Raw genomic sequence first — 27,962 nt, 5'->3', positions numbered from 1 at the left:
GTATCAGATTAACTTCAGAAGTTTCTAATAACACAACTCTTCTGCTTAAATAGTTGTATGGTGAAGTATTTCACAAAAAGAGTACTCCACTTCTCTGCTCACAATAAAATCCCTTATGCCACCAGGCTTGAAATTTTGGCCTTGGACAACCTGGAACTACGCCACCTATGGTCTCACCTAAGCATAGTACACAAAATTGTCTGCTATAATGTCTTACCTGTCAACAACTGCTTCAACTTCAACCTCAATAACACATGGGCAAACAATAGATACAAACTCAAGGTAAATTGCTCCAAACTCGGTTGCAGAAAATATGACTTCAGCAACAGAGTGGTCAATGCCTGGAATGCTCTACCTGACCCTGTTGTTACATTCTCAAGCCCCACAGTTTCAACCTTAAACTGTCTACCATGAACCTCACCCCATTTCTAAGACATCCATAAAGGGGGGGGGATAAGCGCACCAGCGTGCCTACCATCCTGTCCTACTGTCCCCATTTATTTGTACCCATTTTCTTTGTTCATGTCCATGTATACTTATACCTGTTATCTTGTACATGTTTGACAAACTAAATAAATGAATAATAAATAAATAAAGTTGGTTGGCTCCACATGAATATTATTCTGTAGCAGTTACTGCTACACAAGAGACAGTAGGTTTTAACAATAGAAATATTTTGTTTTGAATAGAATAACAGAGTTGGAGATCTTCTGGGCCAACCCCCTGCTTAGGCAAGAAACCCTTCACCACTTCAGACAAATGGATATCCAACATTTTCTTTAAAACGTCCAGTGTTGGAGCATTTACAACTTCTGGGGGGAGGGGTGTTATTCCATTGGTTAATTGTTCTAACTGTCAGGAAACCTGTTCTGCAGGTTAATCAGATGTTCATAAAAAGCTCATATAACAACTTTTTTGCCTATAGTTTACTTTCCTCAAGTAAAGTATTCATGAAGAATATGGAGTATTTATGGAGTATTGAGTGTTCATGGACATATTTATGTAGACTTTATAATGGGATAATATATAACGTATTATTTCAATCCACTTTTATTCAAGGGTTATTTAGGGAAAACAAATTATTGTGTTAACAACTGCTTTTATCTTATCGGTTTCTAATATCTAAAAGCATGTATTCTTGGCTACCGCTAAGCCAGAAATGTTCACATGATTGTGAAAAACCAGGTATTACTAAGATGATTTTCAAGAATATTATATAAAAATTATGTCTGCCCATTAAAATTAGTTCATATTCTTATTTCAAAAATTATTTATTAGAAAAATTATTTCTTATTAATATAGACATTTATAATGAATTATTGGATTATTATATTTTATATTTTTATACTTTAAAGGGAACAATTAATAAATTTACAATGTAATGGGAATTATAATTTTACTAAAATTGATTCTATTAAAACAGAATTTCTTCTTGAAAAATGATTATCTTCTATTTTTAAAGTGCTAAGAGCTATAATTAATCATAAACTCATTTTAGAAGATCCTATTTGATTAATTACATCCATACATTTAAAGTTTTTTTTCTAAAAAAAGCCAGATAACTAAAAATCGTATTATATAAATCAGTATATGAAAGTCACTAAAATTACTGCCATAGTTAAAGTTTGTTAACCACTAATAAACTTAAAATTCATCAGGTAACTTTATAATTAATGCAAGTGAATTAATCTTAAAGCACCAAATCATTATATGCTGTTAATTTTAACAAAATTCTATCAAAATATAAATTAAGGAATAATGCTTCATTTTTTTAATGTGCCAATATTTTATTTTATTTCCACAATTTTAATAAAATATTTTATTATCCAGAAAAAAGGGACATATTATTGCAACATTAAATTAAGGATACCCTGCTTGAGGATACCCTCCCCTTTCAGAACATAAAGGGAAGGGGGGGGGAAATATTCCTTGCACTTTCAAGACCTCATCCAGGTCTGACGTCCAAAAAAGCAAAAAGGGAAACAATCTTGTAGTTTGTTTTAGGCAGATCAAAGGAGGCTTCATATCAAAAGCTTTTCTGGTCCTAAGAGGTGCCTCCAAAATTATTGGTGACAGAAATAGATTTGGAGCAATATAATTATAATGTTCTTTTGGCTGAGGCAAAGAAGCAACTAAATCTCACAATCTCAATTTTGTAAACTTCCTCTACATGTTCATTCTAATTCTCCATACAGAGATATCCATGGAGAAACTGTGTGTACTGACAGAATCTCTTCTAGGGATAGCAAGCAATGGAAAAGGCTGCTGAATATTGGAAGAGGCTGTGATAAGCATAGGAAATCAAAGTAATGAGCTGATTAGTATTACCGTAATCCATTTTGGGGGGCTAATCTAAACTACACAAGTAATTTACAGGGACTTATTTTATAATTCTGTTAATAACCCAAACTACAATTCTATACCTTCATGTACCCAACTATAAGCCTTTATGAATTCAGTGATCTTACATTAGAGAAGACTTGTGTAGGAGTGCAAGGTACATTTGTGTTGTCATTGAATTACTGGAAATTATCTAATCAATGTCAAGTGTAACTGGCATATTTTCTTAACTATTGTTAATGGTTTTCAAGTATCTTTGTTGAAATCATGCCTGCTGTGTGTAACATCATACATAATGTTGTAATAGAACATGTAATTATTAGCTTGGTTCCAAAATGTTATACATACAGTATAATCTTATCTAAATCCATACAATATATACATGTAAGTTTCCATGTATTGTAACAGAAGTTGAAGAACGGGGCTAGTACGTGGATTTAATACTTGGGTGTCATGTAACATAATATTTAGTAATTGTTAGTAACTAGAGCTCTCCCTTCATACTGAGCCAACTCTCACTAAATTGTTTTGTGTGAGCAAGGGTGAGGGCTTGCTTTTTATCCTTTCTGGAGCATCATTAGAACTGTCCTGGAAGAAAACTTTTCTTGTACAAATTGTCCTAAGTATTCGTTTATATTCTCGACGGAAGTTCTGATTTAGAAGTCCATAAATGATAGCATTAAGGCAACTATTGAAGTACGCCATGTAGTAGCTGGAAACAAACAGCCATTCTGGGATCTTGGAAATTATCATTTCTGGACTGACAGCCACTGCAAGGCCGATGAGATTCAATGGAGCCCAGCAGACTGCAAACAGTACAAAGACTACAAACATGGTGATAAAGTTCCTGAAATCATATGACTTTAGTTTAGGTTTGTAGTCAGGTTTAACTCTTCGCCGTACCTGGATAACGAGGATCCATATTCTCAGGTAACAAAATGTTACTATGGTTATTGGAAGCAAGAAATGAAAAAAGACCACTGCTATGGTGTATGTGGAACTCACTGACTGAGAGAAAGTACATGAATAAATCCTAGCATCATACTGAAGGGATCCAACAAAAAAGTTTGGCACAATGGCAACAAAAGTCAAAGTCCAGATTAGAATGACACAGCAAACAGAATTCTTTTCACTGTACAACTTGTTGTACTTGAGGCTGTGACAGATGTAGCAATATCGATTAATAGCAATGCCAGTAATGTTGAAAATAGATCCAATCACACTCAGGCCCATAAGAAATCCACTGAGTTGGCAGTGTATATATCCAAGGTTCCAGCCATTATGAAAGACAGATGTCAAGATCATAGGATATGGGTAGATAGCTACAATCAGATCAGCGATAGCTAAGTTGACCACAAAAACATTTCCTGAAAAATAAGCATAATATATTAGTAAATAACTTATAGTATTTTTTAAACACAAAGTTACATATAAGTTGAATTGAAGATCAAATTATGATTTTATGTGCATGTATACATTCATTTATCTCATGAAAAATTTATTCTGAATTCAACCCATCAGAGTCATAATTCTGACCATAATAAAATGTTTGATACAAGAAAAGAGAGTGTGTGAGAGACAGAGGGAGGGAGAGAGGGAGGGAGGGAGGGAGGGAGGGAGGGAGGGAGGGAGAGAGAGAGAGAGAGAGAGAGAGAGAGAGAGAGAGAGAGAGAGAGAGAGAGAGAGATGGTAGAAACTATAGGTGATTAATGCAAGTAAGACATGGTAAATTATTTGAGAGTATTATAAAGACTATGTAAGATTATTATTATATACATGCATTGTTTCATTCAGTAGAAGGTTTTGGAAAAATATTTCCAAATCTGCATTTGTATACACACACACACACACAAAATGACTCAACTTTTTCAAAATAAATAAACTTCAAGTTTATGAAAAACTATCAAGTTGGATAACAGCATAACAATGTTTGATGCTGAAATGTCTACAATCACACAGAAAGTATTTGTGGCAGATGCAAGACAAAACTATTTTTTTTAAAAAAATGTATAGAAAAGTCTTTAGTTTCTTTAGAAAGGAAACTATATTGGGATAAATTACAAAATCTAATTCTTGAAAATTCACTAAATGAATGGATAAAAATTCACTCCTGCTGAGATAGGCAGGAAATGGGATAAAACTTATACTATTCTAACTACTTGGACACATGTATTGAAAGCTGTCTTAATATGAAAATAAAATAATAGGCGTAGACATTCAGGATTACAAAGCCATTACCATAGTTTCTCATTTTGCTTTAATAATCCTAGACCTAGTTAAATTTGCATGAACAGACATCCAGTCTTTAGGGCACATGAAAGTTGAAGGAAAATAAAAATATTGTCAGAAATATTACATTCTTTTCACAATTCTTACATCTCCTGCAAATTCTATATATAAACCTACATTAAGTATATGTATAAAAAATCCTGTGCATATTAAATGGTAATTCATAAAGACCAATGGAAATTCTTTTAGTAGTGCAGGTGGCTATATAAAAGGACGTGACGGGCTTTAAATTCAAAGTGTTCATTTCAGCAGAAAGCACGGGTACTTCAACATATCTGTCCATCTAAAAATAGGCCATATATTTTATATTATTAGTAATTTTCACATTGATCTATTTTAGCATCTTAGCTAAGAGAATTCTGGGAGCAGCTGTCACATTTGTGGACTGCCTTAGCCAATTGACTCTATTTAAGAGATACAAGCAAGCTTTGTCAATTAAACAATTGATCCAGATAGGCATTTAAAAACCAGGAACCCTACAACAGTGCTCAGTAAAGAATCCCATTCCCAAATGGGATGCTTAGTGCTTCAAACCAAGCTGAAACTGTGATAAAACCATCAGTTGATAGTTTTGTATGTAATCTAAGGTATTATGATTTGTGTTTGTGTTATAGTCAGTGATTGTGATTATAAGTGATTGCATTATATTGATTTGTGATTTCAGTTATAGCCAGAACAATCTTGTAACTTTTAGTAAATAAACCAGATCATAGAAACTAAACTACTGGTATTACAGAGCTATGTACAACCACAATCAAGTTGCAATGGTTATTAAACCACATTAAATTGTTATTTTAAATAATATTTCCGTTATGTTCATGGTTACTATTTCCTTAGTCCACAAAAAACTAAGTTTGGAGCAGAAATTCTGCAACTTTATAAAAGTTTGAAGAAATATGTCCAGCAGGAAAGAAAATCAGTTTCACAAAATATTACATAAAATATCTTTTGGCTATCTTGTACAAAATGATTTGGCTCACTCTGAATTAAGCTAATATTGATAAATTCCTGAACTATCTTTGCAAAGGCATTTTTTTGAAACAGTCCACATTTTAGTTTAATTTTGTTTAGTTCATGCTTGCCTTTGTTAATTCAACAAAGTGGATGCCAATCTGCCTTCAGTGAACTGTTGGGCAAGGATTCATTCTCAAAACTACATTTTCTAAGGAATTGCAAGACTTTACAGTGTTATAATTTGGACACTTGAAGGGATAAGAATCTTATGGTTCTATCAAAGTTCTTATCTTAATACAGCAGACTGAAATGGAACATGAAGAGAATAATTAGGCAATATTATCTTCTGCAATGTTCAGCAAGCATTTAGCATTTTACAATTACAAACATAACCTTCAAATGTCACATTTTATTGTTGAATAATACATATTTGTCTTTGTAGTAATTCTCAGAATTAGTGTTATGCTTCCATTTATAAGTGCCTATTACATTGATCGGAGTGCAAGAAGTATATTGAAAAAGATGAGGTAACTAAGTGCTAGGTTATTTCAGATGCAGGAAAGATACACTTTATCTGATTTTAATGATAGTACACAAAACCCATTTATACTAGAAGTACAAAAGATTTGTTTAGATTGTGCACAAATTAAATGGCTCTGTACTAGTGTTGAATCAAGGCTTCCTGTTTGAATTGTATTTTAAACTGTGTAATATTAATAGATATAATGACTAGGGATGCATTTGTTTATATATAAATATATATAATCCCAGTAAGGGTATGTAAATAGCTTGAAATAGATCTATACTAGTCTCCCTTTATTTATTTATCAGCACAAATACAACACAAAATGTAACAAAGGCAACAGCAAAAATATTGGGTTTCTGTCTGGATGGTCTCTTGTGACAAGCTGATGGACAGAGAATGGAAGTAGTGAACTTCCTCCCATATTTGGGCATACCGGGGGTTGTAACATACATACATACATACATACATACATACATACATACATACATACATACATACATACATACATATATATATATATATATATATATATATATATATATATATATGTAGTTTTTCATGGGTGTAGGCATGCTGGTCTTGTGTATTTGGGTCTTTTCCCGTGTAAGATTGAGATTATCTTGGCAAGGTTTCAGCAAGATCTCACTTGCCATCTTCAGGCTGGGTTTTGGGTTCAGAGAAAGTACTAGAAATTTCAGAGGAAATGTATGTGTACGTACGTACGTACATACATACATACATACTTGGCTGTGTGTGTATGTTCCAGCATAACTCTGGAAAACCTTGAGCAATTTCAACCAAACTTAATCTCTGGAAAAGAACACTGTGGGGGTAAGACACCCGTAATACCCTTCGGATGTATGTTTTGTTAAGATACAGCCTGTGTACCTTAAAATGACTTCTACTGTATTGCCATAAAAGTGCTTCTATTGTACAGCACAGTGGAGTTGCCATAGTAATGGCTTCACAGTACTCCACAATGGGGTTCCCTCTGGTAAGGGGAAAAATCCAACATTAGAAATTATGTTTGGCCTGGGCATTTCACCCCTATAAATAAATACCCAGGCAACGCTGGGTTATCAGCTAGTTGTATATATTTAAAAAATGCTTTTAAAACTTCTATATTTGAATATAAATTCTGTTCTAGTAGAGAAATTAATCTTCAATCTCTCTGAAAATTTCCTCTGAAATTTCTAATACTTTCTCTGGCATTAATTCAATGAATGATTTTTTCAGAAGGATTCTTATGGCTTTATTAAATTTTAATTGATATTCGTAACATATTTTTAAAGTATTAAAGAGCTTTGAGTCATACATTACATTTTTTGCCAGTGTTTCCACAGCTTTTTTTTCCAAACAATAAATTACAATAAATTATAATATTTACTACTTGCCAAGGCATATTCATTTGAGTGATAACTAATTTCTGGCAACCATCTCAAGTTCTCATTTCTCAAATGAAGTGAAATCTGAAGCATTTGGATGCTTTAATCAGATCAAAATATAGCTTTACTAATTTTTAAAAAACCATGGGTACATAGATTTCAGGTTTGTCATCAGCTAGCTAGCTAGATGATAGATAGATGATAGATGGAGCCTTTAAGCCAGTGTTAACTCCTGGTGATTAACTAAGATTTTTTGGCAAGATTTTCAGAAATGGTTTGCCATTGCCTGCTTCCAAGGGCTGAGAGAAAGTGACTGGGAAAGAGAAAGAACATCCAGCTGACTTCATGTCTAAGGCAGAACTCAAATTCACAGATTCCTGATTTTTATTTTGATACCTTAGTGGGCTCTGTAAAATGTATTAGTTAAAATCAATTTAGAAATGCCTTAAATAGGTCATTGGCAAATACACACACACACACACACACACACACACACACACACACACACAGACACACACAGAACAAATATCACTGGGTTAAGTAACATTTATTTTCTAATAGCTATATATGCTAAAAACTTTCATAAATATATGAAAACTATAGTATACGATCGGAATACATTATTTGCACACATCAACTCAAACCACCAATAGATTACTACAGACACATTGAATCACTGTAGCACATAAGTCAACTAAAGCTGTCCAAAACATCCTAAGTAAATCAAAAGACCAGCAGCCCCAGAATGAAAACATCTATAATCTACACAGGTCAAACAGGCAAAAAACTGGCAGAATGCATCCATGAACACAAACCAGCAGTCATTAGTCATGATGAAAACTTACAACATATGGGCAGACTCAGCCATAGTTTCAGAAAACTCTGATCATACTTTTGCTGCAAACTGTGCAAAAGAGACAATCAACAAAGGAACAAAAAGACCATAACATCTCCTCATCAGCAATCAATGCCCAGATGAGCATAGATTAATTCCAAGATTAACATCAATCCCACCAACGCTGACAGGGAAAGCCACTAGAACAGGGGTGTCAAACTGGCATCCCACGGCTGGCTGCATCATGCCTACCCCAGGAAAAAACCATCATGATACATCACATGATGGTAATGTGACGTGGCACGTTTGACACCCATGCACTAGAATATAAACTGAGAGTAACCTCCAACTTTAATAGCATTGGGTAATGAAACATCTGCAAGAAAACAACCAAGCTCAGAGCATTTATTTGCACACATTTTATATTTATGAACACATAAAATTGAACACTGGTATAAAACCAAAATCCTATGAAAGAAGTTCAGATTTAATATTTGAAGTAATTCACCTGGATAGTGAATGATTACCTAGAATCATAATTTATATAACCTTCTCTTTTCAGTGTTTCCTCTTACAGAGTTCAGTTTTATCAATATCACTATAAAGATTGTCAGGTATGAACACATAGAATCTTTGTTATATGAAGGAGCTGATATTTGAGGAAGTCATTTGGTTATTTTAAAATCAATGACATAAGTCACAAGCAATTTATATTGTCCAGGTGGTCAAGGTCTTTCCTAAAATGTGATGCCTAAAACTGGATACCAATACTAGTTGTATAATAGAACATAGAATAGAAATAATACTTGACTCGACTCTATGATTACTCCAATGATTAAAATTGAATTTTATCACAATGTTATGATATCTAGAACATTTTGCATGTCTTAGTATACAATATAGGTCCTTCTATCATATAGTCATATAGTTAAACCACTTCCTAACTAAAAGTTACAGATTTAGACATTCAGGCTGGTAGCAATAAATATGAATAAAATACTATTAAAAATATCCTAATGTGAAAGTTTATTTTTTTTAACAAAAGTAACTTTGATGAATTAATTACAGTAATTCTACAGCAGAACACACTGGCCAATTAAAAGAACCATTTAGATGAAGAATATCACAAACTGTTATGAATGAGGAACTACCCTTTCAGATTGAAAAATTAAAATCACAAACATTATAGTATGCTTCCAGTCTCCTTGGAACTGGGTCACAGATTTTGCTCCTGACATTTAAAATTACAACTCTCTGTTAACATCTTGATATTTTGCTAAAGGACTTACAAATAATTCACTGCTCTACAAAATGTAGCAGGTTTATTGTCTGTTATAGAAATATAATCAAATCAAATCAAATCAAATGTTGCTCCTCATACAACAAATAAGCACAAAATATTTAAAAGAAAGATGTATGAAGAACTTTAAATACGGTCTTACTTGAAAGAAGATTTAGAAATTCTGAGCAAGATACTAAATACATGATGTTGTCAAGGTAACTTCATCTTGAATTGTAAAGCTTTTATTCCCTTTAGAGTTAATCAGGAAGTGAAGATGCATGTGACAAAAAACAGATCATTGAACTTTTTTTTTACTGTGGTCTGAGAATTCTGTTTTTTAACTGAAAGAATGGACATGGAATCAATGACTCAAATGCTTATTCAGTCATCTGTCTTTCCCCCAGAGTTAATGTGAGCTGACCTTTCTTTTTCCATCTTTAAACTTCCATATGCACATTAATTGTGCACGTAGTGATTTGGATGCAAAAATCCATCCCTTTAGCGGAAAAGCTCTAGAGAGAAGTTAATTCTTTGGCATTCAAACAAGAAAAGTTTTCTAATATCAACATATTTTTGTTTGTTTTAATATATAAATACATTTATTTTTTAAAAATAATTTTATTACCTGTGAAAATGAAATAAATGAAGCAATCTATATCAAGCTTCAGCAATAAAAAGGCAGAAAATAATCTGGACATGATGATGTTCAACATTATATATTTCTAAATTTCACTGATTAACATCCTTCTTAACTTCTGTTGATTTGAACTACACATACTTAGAATTACAGAAATGGAAGAGCTCTTAAAGGTCCATTGAATCCAGTATGTATTTGCCACAAGAAATCAAAAACTTGAAATCTACTTGAAAATCACTGGATATATACTGAATGCTGTTGACTCATTTACTTATTTTCTGAGACAGCAGAAAATTTAAAAAAAATACATACTCATTGAAATCAATAACACTAACAACATTTTAACCAAGCTATGGAGAAGTCACAAAGAAATCTTGTTTCTATTACTAATTCTTAAATCAAGTATATATTGTATAAATGTATATATTTTTAGGTTTTCTACAATTTCTTAATTAAGCGAACAGTACAAAGAATTTCCAATTTAATTTCAATTACTCAGAAGCCAAAGGAAACTTTGTACACTTTAAATACAACACGGTAGGAATGAATCAGACGAATAGTTTAAACCTATTACATCAAATATGAAGTCTTTAACATATGTGAGGTCATTGGAGAATGCTATTCCTTATTCATCGTAAGTGAAAACCGATGCTGAATTGTATATTGCCAAGGAAAAGATCCTTACCCTGTTCTGGAGACAAAAATTGATAGATGTATGGATATTAATGAGGAAGGCCCAGGTAAATGTTACTTGATTTAGACATAGTTCCTGTGTTAGCTATGGAAGGGGTTCTCCTCCACCCCCATCCAGCTGACCAGCTTTGCAACTTGAGAGTTCTTTAGGATCAACAAATAATGCCAGGAAAGCAGTGAAGTTGTGGGTGGTTTGCTATTGTGACATGCTATACATTGGTCTGCCCTCCAAAATACCTTGAAAACGGTAGTTGAATAAGGTGTGGCAGACAGGATATGAATGGAACACCAGTGTTAATTTCCTTTCATTGGTTACCAATAGGTTTGCAGAACAAATGTATGAGATAGTTTTGACCAACAAAATCTTATATGATTTGACGACTTTCCCCAACAGAAACTGTCTGGCCCATATGTGCATAGAAGGCATAGATGCTTAGGACCTAAGTCCAGTGATGGTTCTTTTGTGCCCTGACTGTCATTGGCATCATCTGTCCTGTGTAACATCATCCCCCAGGAATTTCCTGTAGTTTCAACCCTGTTAGTCTTTTATAAGGCAAATGCAGATAAAATAATTGAAACATATTAATTGTAAACACTGTAAACCATCCTCAGAGAGGCATATGCACCAAATTTAATAGAAATGGATAAAGAAGTAATTAAATCTGATTTGAAATGCCTGTCATCATTTGCAATTTGATTGTGAATGTCCACAGATATCAACCATGCAATATTAAAAGTATTGTACTGTTAAAATGTAGTCTGCAGTATAACCATCAGTATTTCATCTGTTTCAGATTCCATGCTCTAAATGCAAAACTACTTCATAGGAACTAGTATTTTTCTGTTGTATTTGTGGCCAGTGTCCACAATTAGATAAGTGTCATCGAATGATGATCCCATGATGTTTTTCTTTTCTTCATTTCTTCTTTTAAAAATGCAGATACAATTATTAAAGAAATTCATATTTTACACTTCCAAGAAGGAAGAAAGCTACTCAAGGCAGTTTATAAACAATATAAAAAATGATGAAAATGCACAGTAAAAGACACGGCATTGATGATTTGCTTTCATTTTGATTTTCTATATACCAAGAGATTTTTTTCCATAACCAGTCATTTAATACCAACATTTAATTGCTTCATCACAATTCCACACATTAATTTTTTTACTGACTTGATTAAGAAAATAGACTAATAAATGTTTATTTGATATTTCAGTTGATTAATGTTGTGATTCATCATTTCCAGGGCAAATGGAATGTTCATAGAATATTAGCAGTGCAGTCCTTTAGATATCAAAAACAATTAATCTTTGAAGAATACTTTTCCCTTCCGGAACAATCTATAATCTTCAAAAATCTGTAACCTAAATAAGGCCCAAGCAGTGTATAACTTTCTTTATTAAATCCATTTAAAATCTCCAATGTATCAAAGATAAACAAAAAACAAATTTGTAATAAAAATGTTTACTTTTCTAACCCCTTTACTACTCATCTCTTAAATTTTAAATATAATTCTTATTAAAAAGGAAAGGACTGATCTACTGACATTTCATAAAGACTTATACTTTGAGGCCACCTGATGGAGAAATCATTTGAGGAAATTTACCAAGTAACTTAAAGCAGTAATTCTGTAATTTTTTTCTTTCTTTCTACTCCCACTTTACAATATTTGCATATGAAGCACGCTGCTTTACACTGAAAAGTAATTGCCTCATGAGGGCAGAAATGGAAATGAGTGTAGCAATTTGACTTACTGTCAACTAATCACAATTGATAAGCAGCCAGATATTCAATAATGTAGATTTTATTTCTCACATGGCAAAAAAACCTACACAAAATTACTATAATTCCATTCAAAATTAAAGTAGAATTTTATCTTTTGATGCATTTAATTTTAAGGTGAAGGAGTGACAGAATAAATAAATTTTAAATAAAATTTAAAGGGCGGAAAAGTTTTTCATTCCTCATCCAAAGGACCAAAAATGCATACTATAGCAACATACCCTTTCAATAAAGCTCTATTTCAGGCAAATAAATAAAGGCAGGTAATCTTGTTTTTATCTGAAGGCCATACTTTCAAGTATTATTTGGAATAGAGACTATGGAATGGCTGATGAATCAGTAAGCATCCATTTGTTGTGGGGTTGGGAAAAGGCTATTAAAAAATTACACCCCTAAACAAGTGGTTTTGCCACTGAATTGCAATGTCCTAAACTGGAACTTCTTTGACAGTTATATGACTAACATAATGACATCTGCAATTCTGGCTTCCTGTTCCTCATTTGTAGGATCAATGGGAAAACTGTTCTTTTTCCAGTTGTGAGGAATTGGGGGCGGCTGGAAAAGTATCAGGACACCCAATAGATAAGAGATTGTGTCCACAGCATATGGTTAAAAAAAAAGTCTAGCTGGAATTTGTGATTGGGCAATGAAAGTTCTGCCTATTTTTATCTGTGTCATGGGGACATAAATAAGGCAGAGTTTGAATTCCACTGTCGGTCAACAGCTAGCAGTTGATCCTCACATATCATATCTGACAGCCATATTTGAGCTAGTCATAGACAATGTGGAAATTTTGATTTGATTGCTGGCAAAGGTTGAGTTCCAGATGTGACAAAGCAATCTGCGCTTAAAATTTAGTGAAATGTTCAGAAACAGTCCTGTCAGTTCCACTTTCATTTCTGGAAGGAATGGCATTGCCCCTGAAGGAAAAGATTCATGATCTGGACTCACTTCAAAATATACAAATGGAGGCTATGCTCAAAAGATTTGTACAGCTTGCCTGGTGTGCTAGCTGTGGCCAGAGCTTACAACATAACTATGAAGTGCTGAACTATGAAATGCCTTTGAAGATTACTTGGAAACTGCAGGTGGTGTTAATATATAACACATTTATTGGTTGGTAAGAATCACTATACTCACATAAGACTTGTATTGGAGGATATGCAATAGCTTCCAGGAAATTTGTTTCGGTGAAAAGTTATTAATGGTTTGCCATTTGTGGGAGATGAAGGAGTTGGAACAGTGCTTTTCTGTAATGGTCTTCTGATTTATGGAATATTCTTTCTTTCTTTCTTTCTTTCTTTCTTTCTTTCTTTCTTTCTTTCTTTCTTTCTTTCTTTCTTCTTCCTCTTCCTCTTCCTCTTCCTCTTCCTCTTCCTCTTCCTCTTCCTCTTCCTCTTCCTCTTCCTCTTCCTCTTCTTCTTCTTCTTCTTCTTCTTCTTCTTCTTCTTCTTCTTCTTCCAGTTTTAGACACCCCTGATGATTTTCCAAAAATTAATGAAAGATGAATTCCTCATGAAAACTTTGGAGAATGCTGTAGCTTGAGGTCATGGTTATTATTGGTTTATTACTGTATATTACAGCTCATGCCTTATTTTGTTGTATGTTAACTAGGAATACGTTGTTGATTTATACATACATACATACTAAGAATATCATCCTAATGTACCACCTATACATTTTCAGTAAATCCCATTTATTCTCCTGATTTACCAGGAGAAAAAGATAGAGATTGCAGTGCATTAATTGACATAGTGTAGAAGCACAGATTTTACAATGGGAAGGTGGAGTTGAGTTAGCTGGAACTTTTGTGATAAGGAAGGAACTGAACCACCAGTTCCTGTATATGTAGTAATAAATATCAACAGCTCATTACAAAATATTATAGCCATGAAACATAAACTGCCCCTCCCAAATAAAAAAAGAGAAAATATGGACTAAAATTAAATGAATACTCATTCTTAAGAATATAAATTTCCTAGTTATTAAATAACCCAAATAATAATAAAAATGTCAAGACAAACATCATTCTTCCACCAACAGTGGAAAACAGAGGAAACAGGTTCATTTAGTGTTTTGCTTAATATTATATATGAGAAAATTTGCTAAAAATTGATAGTATAAAATTCTTTCTGCTTTGAGAAATTTCTCAAAAAACGATTTACAGCACCACTGTAGTTTTGTTAAACTTTCCCTACAAAAAGGTGCATAAGAAGCATGAAAAATACTTTAATAGTGCCGATATATGTACTTCAAACCAAAATACATGTGCATCAGTATTTGCTTTTTCCTAAAGTTGAAATGGCTTTAAAAACTTTAAGAGAAATATACAGACATTTAATGTATTAGTTTGGCAGGTTATTTCAAAAATGTGTAATTCATGATTATTGTGATCATTCTTAGATTCTTACATCATTATTTGTGGGTGACTGGAAAAAAGAGTCAGATAGAAAGGGCTCAATAATAGAAATAAATATCCTATTTCATCCAGCTCTCCGATCTCAAATTCAGAAATTGATGGAAAATCTTTTGCTAATTCAATAGTTTTCAGACACGGCAGTTCTATCACTTTCAAAATTCCCAGTCATCAGGGCAACGTGACCAAGAACACCTGAAATGAAAGTCTCAAAAAATACAGAAGGCCATGTAGGTTGGAAAGGTTTGATAAAAATAAGAAAACATAACCTATTTTCATATAAAGATCAGGAAATAGTATTAAGTTTTGTAATTTTTGTACAACTTTCTATAGCTACTTTCAGTGAGATGGTCAGCCAGATAAATTTGATTAGTAAATCAAATAAATGATCATGATATAAATTTCACAAAGAATAGCAATAACATTTTTGAAAGTTTTTTATTCTCCACCTGAAGGAAAATTTAAGATGAAATTCTATAGACATCTATGGAAAAGTGAGTCCCCCTAAGTACAAGGGAACTTACTTCCTTGTAAACAGATGTAGGAATTGCAGTCTAAGATGGCTAACTCCCAACCCCTCCATATATGCAATTTGCTTACCCTTCACGCTACCTGATGTAAGGCAATTCTGAAATACAAATGTTCACTCTCTTCTCATGACATCCTGAGTTTGCATATAAGTAGCGGGTCTTCTAAAAGTGAAAATGTCCTTCTGATGGTTCAGATGTCTCCTCCATTTTTGCTCCAAAAGACATCTGCAATAATGACAAGGACTTTTTTACTTCAAAATTCAAGGCAGCAATCAATGTATTTTTTATGACATGGAAGCAATAAAAAATTAAAAATCTACTTCAGTTCAAAAATAGGGCACCAAAAACAATGAAGGTAAAAATGACAATTTGATTTTCTGAAGTAGATTAAAATCTAGCATCTGGCCTTCTGTTTTTCAACCAAATATTTCTGTAAAAAAGGGTCCTTCATTAATTAATTAAACTGCTGTTCAAAATTTCATACTTGCTTCAGAAAAAAAAATCTGTTTTCCAAATGCCAGTCAGCTGGAACCGTCTGTAATTTCAAATATAGACCTCAATTTCCTTACTAGGTCATTAAATGACTGATTAGAATTCATTTAAAGCCAAGCGCTACAATCAGCAGTATCATAAGTTGCAGCTCATATTTACACTGGAGATGGTGTAGTGATGTTTGAAGTACACAGATATGCAAGTATTTTAAAAGAACACATCGCACTGAAAATCTAAAATGTTATCCATCAATGACTGTTTATCCTGCTAATTGTAGGATTCACTTGAGGGCTGTACAAAACAGTTAAAAGGTAAACTTCACAAGACATCCAGAGACAACTTGGAATAGCTTTCAAGGTATCCACCTGAGCCTTGGAAAAAATGTGGCTGTTTTAATGATTCAAAGAGCAACACTTTGTTATGCTCCCATGTATCATGAGGCACCTCCTTTGAATCCTTTGTGCACTCCTCTATATTTTGACTCATGTTCCCATTTGTATTATTTATAAAGCTTCGGTACAGATAATATGTTTATTCTTTGATAGTTATCATTTACAAACCAAGGACTAGACTTAACGTCTCCAGAGGCTATTGTCCTCCTCCTTTTTCTATGTGGCCTTTTTCAACTTAACTATGGTTAAATCATTTTTGATACAAATGTTCAAATGAAGTTTAGTTATTTTTATTTATTTATTTGATTTGTCAATCGTTTACAAGATAATCTTTACAAGATATAAGAATAAACATGAATATGAATGAAATGGGTATAAATAAATGGGGACAATAGGAAAGGGATGGTAGGCACGATGGTGCACTTAAGCATGCCCCTTACAGACCTCTTAGGAATGGGGTGAGGTCAATAGTAGACAGTTTAAGGTTAAAGTTTTGGGGATTTGAAGATGTAACAAGTGTCAGGTAGTGCATTCCAGGAATTGACCACTCTGTTGCTGAAGTCATATTTTCTGCAATCAAGTTAGGAGTGGTTACATTGAGTTTGTATCTGTTGTGTGCTCTTGTATTGTTGCGGTTGAAGCTGAAGTAGTCATTGACCAATAGGATGTTGTAGCGGATAATTTTGTGTACTACGCTTAAGTCCAACCATAGTTGGACTTAAGTTGGGAGTAGTTTTGGAAAACTAATAAAATGCAGTCCTCATTAAAGTTAATCAGGATTTAGATTGATCTACTACTAAACTATGCCCTAAGTGTGAGAAGAGAAAATTTGCACAAAGGGGAAATGGATAATAGATCAGAAGTGAATGTTTCCAAGGCTGCTTTCTGATTATGAAAGACCCATGGTGTTGTTTCTATTTACTTCAGTAAACTTGCATAACAATCATATTATATATATCAGAAAGATATACACCTCACTCATTCATTTTAAATATTATTAAATTTGATTAACAATCTTTTTTTATTTTTTGCTAAGAGCAGTTTGGATTTGGTAATACTTTGGAAATATTTCCCATACAGAACAGGTGTCCAGGGAATATCCGTTCATAACTTTGAATTCTGCCTTATCAATATTCTCCTTACAATAAGAAAATAAATTAAAACAAGAAATAATTGGTGAGTGAATATTTATAGTTCAATGATGAATTGTGTCATGAAAGTTAAAAATTGAGATTTGGAGAAGGGATTAAAGTTGTTTTATATTTACAGCAAATATTTGCAAAAGTAGAACAGACTGTTCTGAATAATAATTTAATCACACTTCCATATTTAAGATCCTTCCCTGTTTCTATAGTTGGTTAAATAACTAATTATTATTTTTCTGAATATCAGTTTTTTTGTTAAAAAAAGCAAAAATAAATCAAAAGTTGCATAATAATTTGAGAAAAATCTGGATAGAAAAAAAAACCAGTTTACATGCTTGCATCAATTGAAGATGATAATGTTTGTGTTAATATGTTGTGGCAGTTGAATCAAGCAATCAGATAGTGGTCACATTGACAGTGTCACGATAAATGATAATAGAAGAATGGATATTGCAATGGAAAGCAGCAATTTGCTAAAAAAATAAAATGGGATTGCAATTAGTTAATTCCTTTGCTTTATGCACTACTTTCTTTCCATAAATAAAAAAGAAGACATAAGAATGTTACTAATTGTAGTAACTAAATATGCTACACTCCTGATTGGTTGTAGTTTAACTCCTATAGTTTTGTATTAGCTAGATGAATTGAAAATTATGGAAATTGAATTCCAACTGAAAAGCTGAAACAGGGCTGTCCTAAATGCTTTGGAAAGGGAATATGTATATTCAAATGCTAATTATTTTCCACATTTAGACAGCAAGCTTTAATTTCAAAAAATAGCAGTGATATGCTTCTAACACATGCAAAATTATCTTTGTTATCCAGCAAGGTTAATGCATCATGCCAAACACAGGACCCATCCCACTCTTATTTCTCCAAATCCAGGAAGTCAGTGCTGGAAGAAAATCTCTAAAATCCTAAATCAGTCACAACATACTGCTAGACCACTATATAGCTTAATCACTATAAGTATAAAGGTAAAGGTTCCCTCGTACATATGGGCTAGTTGTTCCCGACTCTAGGGGGCAGTGCTCATCTCTGTTTCAAAGCTGAAGAGCCAGCGCTGTCCGTGGTTATGTGGCCGGCATGACTAAATGCCAAAGGTGCATGGAACGCTGTTACCTTCCCACCAAAGGTGGTTCCTATTTTTCTACTTGCATTTTTACATGCTTTCGAACTGCTATGTTGGCAGAAACTTAAGTATAGATTTAGTCTAATTACTCTTTAATTTTTGTGAAACTAACAAAATCTTCCTAATTATCAAACTCTTAGCTTTATATCTGACTACAAATTAGAAAATGCCAAATAAAGTGCAATAAGGACATAATTAGCACACATGGAATCCTGTATGGCACCACTGAATGGCAAAATAATTGAAATAACTATATCTGCATCCCCTTAAATAGAAGAAACCACAGGTAGCCATATAAGACCCAGTTACTGTTAGTTACTTCTTTGTCTCCTGACATAATCAGCTCACAGTTTTATTGTACGGCATCCCATATCATAAACAGTACTCAAACACATGTGGATCACATTATGTGCAGCATTAGCCCATTATGATCATCATGACTTTTGATAAATATACAACTGTCTATTTTCCCATGTAGGCAACAATTTCCTGTTCAAAAAAATAAATACATTTGCCAGACATTACCATATAATATGTCATGTGAAGAAATAATTTGTACAGTTTAGTAACTTTTGGCAAAAGATGTCTTGCAGTGAAGTGCCTGTAATTTTCTTGCTTACTGAAGGCGTTGTTTCTGCTTTGCAAGTAAAGGCATAGCAAGGAAGTCCATGTCATTGCAGAAATGAAGATTGGGTGTCGAGGAAAGGTCAGTTGCAAGAGTTAATCTGAGCTCAGGACAATAGTCTGTAACCAAATATTTGGCTGGTTAACCAAACCCTTTCATCAAGAGAAAAGCTGTATAATAAAAGTTGACATCATCTTGTAACTTCAAAATTATGGCATAGATATATGTTAGTAAATGTTCAATCCATTTTTTTAAAAAAAAACTTTATCAAATTTCATCAAGATTCAAATTCAGGAAAACAGAAAAATTAAAAAACAATAGGAAAAAGAAAGGATTAGCCCAAAAGAGAAAAAGGAAAAAAAAAATAGAACAGAAAAATTTCTTTATTGAGACAAATATAGAATTTTACAGTATTTCTATAACCATAAAATTTTCTAATAGTAAATTCCAAAATAAAATTTTATTTAATTCAGTTTTAAGGGAAAAAAAATCCAGATGTGGTTTCCAGGTAGAAACAAAGCTAGTCTTTTCTTTAATCAAAACAATACAGAAATTTTGCCATTTCTGCCTGTTAATCGCATCATCCAGTCTTCCATAGTGGGAATATGTAATGTCTTTCATCTCTCTACTTACAGAGGTTTTGCTGCTATTATCGTATATAAGACCCCATCCCCATTTTAAACCTTATCCTATTTTACTCAAAGAAAAATCTATGGTTTTAATTGTACATTTATTTCAAGAATTCTCTAAATTAAAGTTCATATCTGAACTTTATTTCCCAGCTTTCTTACAGATCCCCAATGATGATAAAAATACCTTCAGATTGATTACATTTCCAACATATATTTGACACACTCTTACACCTTTTTGACAATTTGTAGGTGTTAAGTTCCAACAACACATCATATAAAATTGTCTTTCAAGTTATAATTTATAAGTAAAATTATCAAGTTATAATTTAATGTAAATTTAAATCCTTTAGTATACATATTTTCCATTGATCAAGCACTATATCATATTCAATTTTGCCCATTTAATCTTAATAAATCTTTGTCACATTAATCTTCCATATTCATTTTTAGTTTGTATACCTTAGCAATAACATGCTCGTCATTAGTATGTAAATCTAATTCAAAATCAGTTTTCTCATTTGTAAAATCAAAATTCTTCTTGTACAGTTTAAGTGTTTAAGTGTTAAATGAACATAAGCATTATGTTCATAAGCATACTATGGACAAGTATGACCCTCCATTTTAAATTCTTTTCCCATTTTTAGTTTAGGTTCACTTTTAGAAGTCAGTAGGTCTGAGTAGGTCAACTGATTTTGTAAGTACTTCTAAAATAAAGCTTATTGGGGTGATAATCATGAAGAAATTTGGTAATCAATCTTGTTTTATACTTGTTCCAAGCCTTCATTATAAAATGATTTTGGAAATCCATATTTACCTTAACTTTGTCATATCATAGGTAGCTGTGTCCCCACCCCCAAATCTCAAATCATGTCCTTCCAACAGGATACTTTTAGTTTAGATGTATGAAAATCTAACAGGGACACAGCAACAAATTGTGGAGTCTATATAATAAGTTGATTTTTTAAAGTGACAATAATTTGCTGGAGAATCAAACGATTCAAGAAATTGATATCTCAGCTTGCATTCATTGGCCATCATTGGCTTATTGCAATGTCAACCATAAGTTGCACTTTATGCTAAAATCAGAGTTAACTATTGTAAGAAAGACTATAAGGAATACTTCCAAGGATCATAGTTTAATTGATATTTTTGATGAGACAGAAAGACCATTTTAACAAAAAAAATATTGTTTATAATGCTACTTTTTTCCATTGTTCAGTTGTCTCCAATTCTGTCACACTCAACAAAGAAATTTTGGACTCAATTGTGTCATAAGTCGAAGACTACCTGTATATTCAATAAACAAGGGTCCTACCAGTCATATCACCTTCTTACTCTATAGGAGCATCTTCTGAATCCAAGCTTGTGCTATGATGAAGCTCTTTATAGCTGCAACATATTATTTTCTTAACAACATTCTTGGGAGACCTCTGAGAGACATCAGTGTCTTTTGATTTGAGTTCTGCAACTCTAGTTGCAAATGTTATAAATGCTGTGAAGAGAAACTGATGTACACAGTGCATAGCCATTTTTTTCTGTCTTCCCTCCTCTTCTTTCTTCCCCAAAAGTCAATAAAGAAATCCAGATATCCGAATTGGTTTTCCCCCCAGCTATTTGGTAACATGGTGGAAAGAGTGAAGAGATATAGATTGATTTCCCCAAGCTATCACTTTCAACTGGCCTTAATCTGTTTGTTTTCCTTGAAGAGAAACAAGAGGTGATCTTCACTGATTTACATTTTCTTCAAGACACATCTTCCTTCATCTTCTGATCTATGTCAGATTTCCATCCTGTAGTGATGTTTTTCATAGTGAAAATGTCAGCAAATAACTGTGATAATTACCAGGTTCCATGTTCTTATTCTGCATTGTTATAGCTTTTTCATATGTAATACATTACAAATAAAAAGTGTGTGTGTGTGTGTGTGTGTGCATGCGTGCCCGCGCACACACATTCACAGAGAGACGTACTATATGTATTCATTGTCTTAATGATTTAAATAGCAATCAGAAACTTAAAAAGAAAATTATTTTTCAAAAACACATAGCACAAATAATACTATGCTTTGTGTGTGTGTGTGTGTGTGTGTGTGTGTGTGTATGTGTAAATAAAATAAATAAATATGAATTCTCTGTTCTGTTCTAAACATGAATTCTCTATTCTACTGATACGATATAAATGCAAAAGATACAGGATACATACATACATACATACATACATACATACATACATACATACATACATATCCTATATCTTTTGCATTTATATCGTATCAGTAGAACAGAGAATTCATGTTTGTTTGTTTATTTATTGAATTTATATTGTCGCCTATTTGCCCATGGTGTCTCAAGGCATCTTACAGAATATAAAACCATATTTAAAACAATAAAAACCTCCCACTTCCCACTCCAGCCGATCACACAAGCCATTTAATGGGCTCCATCCCTCTCTGTGTTTCCCAGGCCCGCTGGCAGAACCAGATCTTCAGCACCTTCCGGAAGATAATTAGAGTGGAGTCCATTCTAATCTCTGGGGGGAATGATGTTCCAGAGAGAAAGGCACCTTCTTTTGGGTCCCACAGATGTATCTCCCTCGGGGATGGGATATTCCCTGCCTCCTTGCTCTGATGGGTCGGTTAGATGTGACTGGCAAGAGACAGTCCCTCAGATAACCTGGTCCTAACCCATGAAGGGCTTTACGGGTGTCAACCAGCACCTTGAATTGCACCTGGAAGCAAATCAGCAACCAATGCAGCTCCTGCAGGAGAGGTGATACATGTGCACGCTGGGATCTGCACAAAACCATGTGGGCCACTGCATTTTGCACCAACTGGAGCTTCCGGATGCTCTTCAAGGGCAGCTCCATGTTGCTTTGATGTGCCTCATTTAACAGTCTTCTCACAACTATAAAGTTACATGAGATATGTAAATGAACACGTAAATACTCCTGAATTCAGAGTTTGTAACAGTTATAGCTAAATGTTACAGTTTAATTAATAACAATTATTTAAAATGAGTCAAGCTTGCATTTTAAATCTCTTTTCTCAACAGCTTATCAGTTGCAAATGCTTTAATAAAAGAGTCTGGCATTGTTTTGCCAAAAAAGGTAATTGAAAATTTAAAATACAATTTAAGTGGAAAATCCTTAACCTAAATATTTTTAGGAATATTTAAAAAAGTTGCAAAGAATGGATTTTTTAAAGCATATTTACATAGAATTGTGCTGCTCATTACAATGACAATTTCTTTATAAACCCAAGACTTCCACATTTTACATTGAATACAATTATTCTGTTAGCACACCCTTGACCACAATAATGAAAAGATAATTAGAAAAGCAATACTTGGGATGAAGACCAATAAGCAGATATGTGTGACAGTGCTTATGGAACATGGTCAGAAGCATAGAAAACTCAAGAAGCAGAGCCAGCAAAATACCCATTGTAGCCTAGCCATCTCGCCCTAGCCACAATTTTCCTCATGTTCTGTAGATCTCAGCTGGTTTCATTCATGATATTTTAAAGCAGTGGTTTTCAACCTTTTCTTCACCACAGACCCGCTTAAATACCTTTTGTAGCCATGATCATGGCTTCAGATCACCAAGACTTCACTCAAGATTTAAATCATAATATTTCTCCTCCCCCCCCAGGATGACATTGTGACATCCCAAGGGTCCACAACCACAAGTTGAAAGCCACTGCTCTAAAACATTTTCTATTATTTTAGCCGTACTAAAGTCACACATTGTGATTTTCTATAAACAAGCTTGCAATAGTGATGTTCTGAATTACTGAGATCTACCCTCGGTATATATGCTTGAGAATGGTAAACTCTAAAAATCATTGTGGCAAAATTAGAAAGCACAAGATTTATGTTTTTAGAGTCTTATTATGGAAGACTATAGAAATGGCCTTTTCTACTTCAAATAAGTTACTCTTTGGTTGACTTGGTTCATCTAGGCTACCTGCTCTAACCGAGAGTCACTTTCTAAGATTATAAGCACTAGTTGTTCCCAACTATGTTATCTTGAATAGTTTAATTCAATGCTGTTTGCCCCAAGCTCTGCAGCTATCTTGGACCATGCTGTTAAATTTAAGTAGTGTGGTTGATAAAAATCCATGGTGCAATTTATGCAATTTCTAGATATAAAATGCAAGAAAATGATTGGGTGTGCTGCAGTAATAGAGTATTATCATAAAAAATGAAATATAACCCTTATCCATGAACAAAACCTACACAAACATAGAATCTTTATCCGTTGCCTAGTCCTACACACTTTGGAACATCATGTCATTACAACATTTTCACAGTCCAAAAATATTTAGTGTGATTCTGACTATAAATATTTCAACTCTCCACTCCTCTTCAAGCTTAAAATACCAAGAATGGAACTATAATGTTCCTGTAAAACAAAAATTTTTATACTTGTCATGGAAAAAGATGGATTTAATGGATTCAGAATGCTTATCAATTGATGCACTTAAAGAGGCTAGTGATTTATTTTTCTGATCAGCAATGCAGGTAAATACAGAAACTAAATTATTCATGAATTCTGTACACAATACTATTTATTAAGCTGTATTTAATATGCTATTCCAATATTACGCCCAGGAAATACTATTTTGTGGGTAAAATACTGGAGTACAACAGATAACTACCTTGAATTCCTGAAAGAAAGTCATATTATAAACCTAATAAATAAAATAAAATTGCCTTAGGTAGAAACATTTTCACATAGGAAACAATACACAACTCTCATTCAAGCAATTGTACAGTATGATTCTACTACTGCAAGTTGTTATGGTTATATATGGAGTCTTTGCTTAACAATGGCAATTGGGACTGGAAATTTGGTCGCTAAACAATGCAGTCTTAAAGCACAGTGTCACATGGCTGCATAGCCATTGTTAAGTGAAATTTGTGGATCATTAAGTCACTACCTCTTTGTGACTCCTGCCAGTTTCCAAGAAACAAAGTCAATGGAGAAGTGAGGAAGAAGTTGCAAGTCCCAGATGGGACCAGGCGAATGTTAATTGAGGGCTATCTGCCCTGAAAAACCTAATTTGTTTGTTTTCATATAGTGTATGGAATATAACGCACTTATATTCATTTGCCCTGGGAGAATTGATTTTTATTGCCTTATTTTCAATATCAAAGTAAAACCTTGTTTCCACTTGGTCTGTCCCTCTGTCAGTACTGTAGCATACATGTCTCCATTCCATGCAGAAGTGTATATGTGTGTGTTTATGTGTGTAGGGGGCGTGGGAAAGGGCTGTAAGAGAAGACAAGGAGAATTCTATTGTGCAAGTGGAAGTTCACTTTGTAACCCAAAGTGTTATTTAATGTAGAGTTCCAAAATTTAAAGTCAGTGAGATGGCCTCCCATACATAACATACGTAATATTGTTTTTAGAACTCCCCAGACTGATGAAAAGAACACCAGCAGCAAATACCTCAAAGGAAGACTATTTCCTTTGATTGCATGCTGGTTCTGTAATAATTACTTTGCAGCAGGTAAGGAAGTGATTTATTCTAAACCCCCCACAAATTCTGGAAAACACTGTAGTATGTTAGGTGCTCTGGAAAAAGATGTGCTTCCCCAGAGTCATCCATCAGATTTCATCTGCCCAGATTGTCAAAACACCATGTTTGAACAACTAATATTCCATGTGATGCCCTTCAAAAGCCTGCAAGACATTTCATTCAGAGCATCAACTAAAGATTGGAATTCTAGAAGGGGGTGTGGAAACACATTTGTCTGCTTTGCTGACGCAATTCCCTGCACGTGTTTTCTGCTCCCTGCACGTGTTTTCTGATCCTTCAGCAAGCAAGATTTTTTTCCTTAATGAAAGTTTAAAAGGGCCAGAAAGGTATGAGTGACTAGATTTAGAATACGTGTGCCCCAATTGAGCCAACTTGATCAAACAAATAAGGAGAGGACTTTCCTCTATTAGAACAAGCACCAAAGAAGGCAGATTTGCTCAAGAGATTCTCCTTTTTAAATACAGGAAGAGGTAAAACTGTTTAACTGCCTGAGAGTTTTGCAATGAATTAAATAGACAGAAAAAAGGACAAAGAATTGGTTAGCATTGCATTGGCTGCACCCCAAACAGGCATGGTAGTAACATATTCATTTTGTACCATTATTTCTTACCCTGGATTAATAACATAGAGCAGTGTTTCTCAACCTTGGCAACTTGAAGATGTCCGGATGCTGGCTGGGGAATTCTGGGAGTTGAAGTCCGGACATCTTCAAGTTGCCAAGGTTGAGAAACACTGACATAGAGTATGGCTTAATTGACCATCTCTTTCCATCTATTCATCTAAGAGAAAATTGTATTGCCTCTCTTCTCTCTTGCCGACTGTGTGACTCCAACTGGGACTAGATCTTACCAATGCCACTGAGCAAGTTTGATATAAACCGCCTAAAACCTGGTTCCTGCTAAAAAATCTCCTTGCTTATCCTCCCATCTGAAGTGGAGAAAAAATACATTTGTTTTTTTGTCACCCAGTTTGAAGCTGATGTTCTGCATAGTACAGGGCTCAGCGAGGGCAACCTGCAAACCTTGAAAAACTATGAAATACTGTACTTAAGATGCAAAGAAGGAAAGAATGGATACATGAGATGGGTTCATCCTATGGGCAGGTCGTAGAAAGGGTGCCACCCCAAACTTCCGGGGAAGGCTAGCTTGAACTACAGAACTTGCCTTGCAGCCACCCGGCAGAGTCCGGAGAATAAAAATCGACGGCTGGATGGGTCCTAACTGTGCCTGCCAGATTAAAGAGGGAGGGCACTAGGGGAGGCAAGGCAAGCCACCGCTTTTGGGAGGAGAGGAACAAAATTAATTTGGCGCCTCACAGCCAGAAGGAACGCCTTTATGATTTGCGGGGAAATATTGTCCCGGGACCGAGCAACTCTCCCCTCCCTCACCCCCCCCCCCCGATCTTCCCTCCTCTCCCCGGAGCGCGGCTGGGTTGGTTTGCAACTTCTTACCACCCTCCTTCGGCGTCCCGTTTCTCACCAGCGTTCCTCAGCTTCTTGTTCCTATAGACGGACAGGATCACCAGCAAGTTGCCCAGCAGATCCACCACGATGGTGAAGATAAGGATGACGGCCAAAGTGGAAGCCACCCAAGGGGGCTTGTCCAAGGTGAGCTGGTCCTGCGGCCCCGAGCCATTCAGCCCTGAGCCATTCAGCCCGCTCCCATTGACTGACATGCTGGGAGTCACGCCCGCCAGACACCCATGCCAGCGGTGCGAAGTTGGGCAGCAGAACTTCGTCCCGGTCCTCTGCCTTTCCTTATGCGGGACGCTATATGCGCACGAGGCGGAGCGGGGTGTGAGGAGAACGGCATCGCTCCGTCTCCCCGTCCCTTTGCAAAAGAGCCGGCCCGTCGCTGCCCCTATCGCCGGACTCCTCCCATCGGCGTGCGCCCCATCTCGCCCCCTTTACTCAGACTGGAACGTTTCGCCGTACTGTGCATGTGACTCCTTGAGTTATTTTTATAGCATCTCCCCCACCCCTCCTCCTCGTTCCGCCTTCATCGCCCCGACGCTTCGGCTGCTGCACTTGCGTTCGGCATCCACACCTCAGCGCCTCTGCCCAAACACGCACATACAAACGCCCCTACAGCCGCCACCGTTGCCTCCAGGTGACATTCCGCGTTGGCGTCTGGCCTCCCCTTCCCGAGACACGTGCGGCGCGAGGGGATTCCAGCTGCCGCCCGAGTGGGCAGCGCGGGCACAGTGCCCTCCTGCGGTCTGCACGGGAAATAAGGGCCTCCATTCACGGCAAAATTGTAAGCGGGGAGGATCTGTGCGGGCGCGAGCGCGAAAGGTCCCATTCATTTTTTTACCCAGGCTTTCCCTCCATTCA

At 34.8% G+C, this 27,962-nt stretch overlaps 1 protein-coding gene across 3 annotated transcripts; it reads right to left on the bottom strand.

Moving 5' to 3' along the window:
• Positions 1-871: 871 nt before the first annotated feature.
• On the bottom strand, positions 872-27,755 carry MTNR1A (melatonin receptor 1A). 3 transcript variants are annotated; one of them, XM_087724493.1, is made up of 3 exons: positions 15,741-15,861; positions 13,865-14,200; positions 872-3,707 (listed from the first exon to the last, which is right to left on the bottom strand). In XM_087724493.1, exon 3 carries the CDS (start codon positions 3,643-3,645, stop codon positions 2,839-2,841), a length of 807 nt encoding a protein of 268 aa, XP_087580619.1. In that variant the 5' UTR covers positions 3,646-3,707; positions 13,865-14,200; positions 15,741-15,861; the 3' UTR covers positions 872-2,838. The 3 variants fall into 3 exon arrangements, with proteins under 3 accessions (XP_087580619.1, XP_087580617.1, XP_087580618.1); XM_087724491.1 differs by lacking the exons at positions 13,865-14,200; positions 15,741-15,861 and adding an exon at positions 27,109-27,755; XM_087724492.1 differs by lacking the exon at positions 13,865-14,200.
• Positions 27,756-27,962: the final 207 nt, after the last annotated feature.

Source organism: Thamnophis sirtalis, unplaced genomic scaffold (genome assembly GCF_051295495.1).
Source record: "Thamnophis sirtalis isolate CommonGarterSnake01/CBP01778 unplaced genomic scaffold, rThaSir2_p1.2 scaffold_10, whole genome shotgun sequence".
Classification (NCBI taxonomy): Eukaryota; Metazoa; Chordata; class Lepidosauria; order Squamata; family Natricidae; genus Thamnophis; species Thamnophis sirtalis.
Note: the sequence above shows the minus strand (reverse complement) of the source record. Positions and strands in the feature narration are given on the sequence as shown.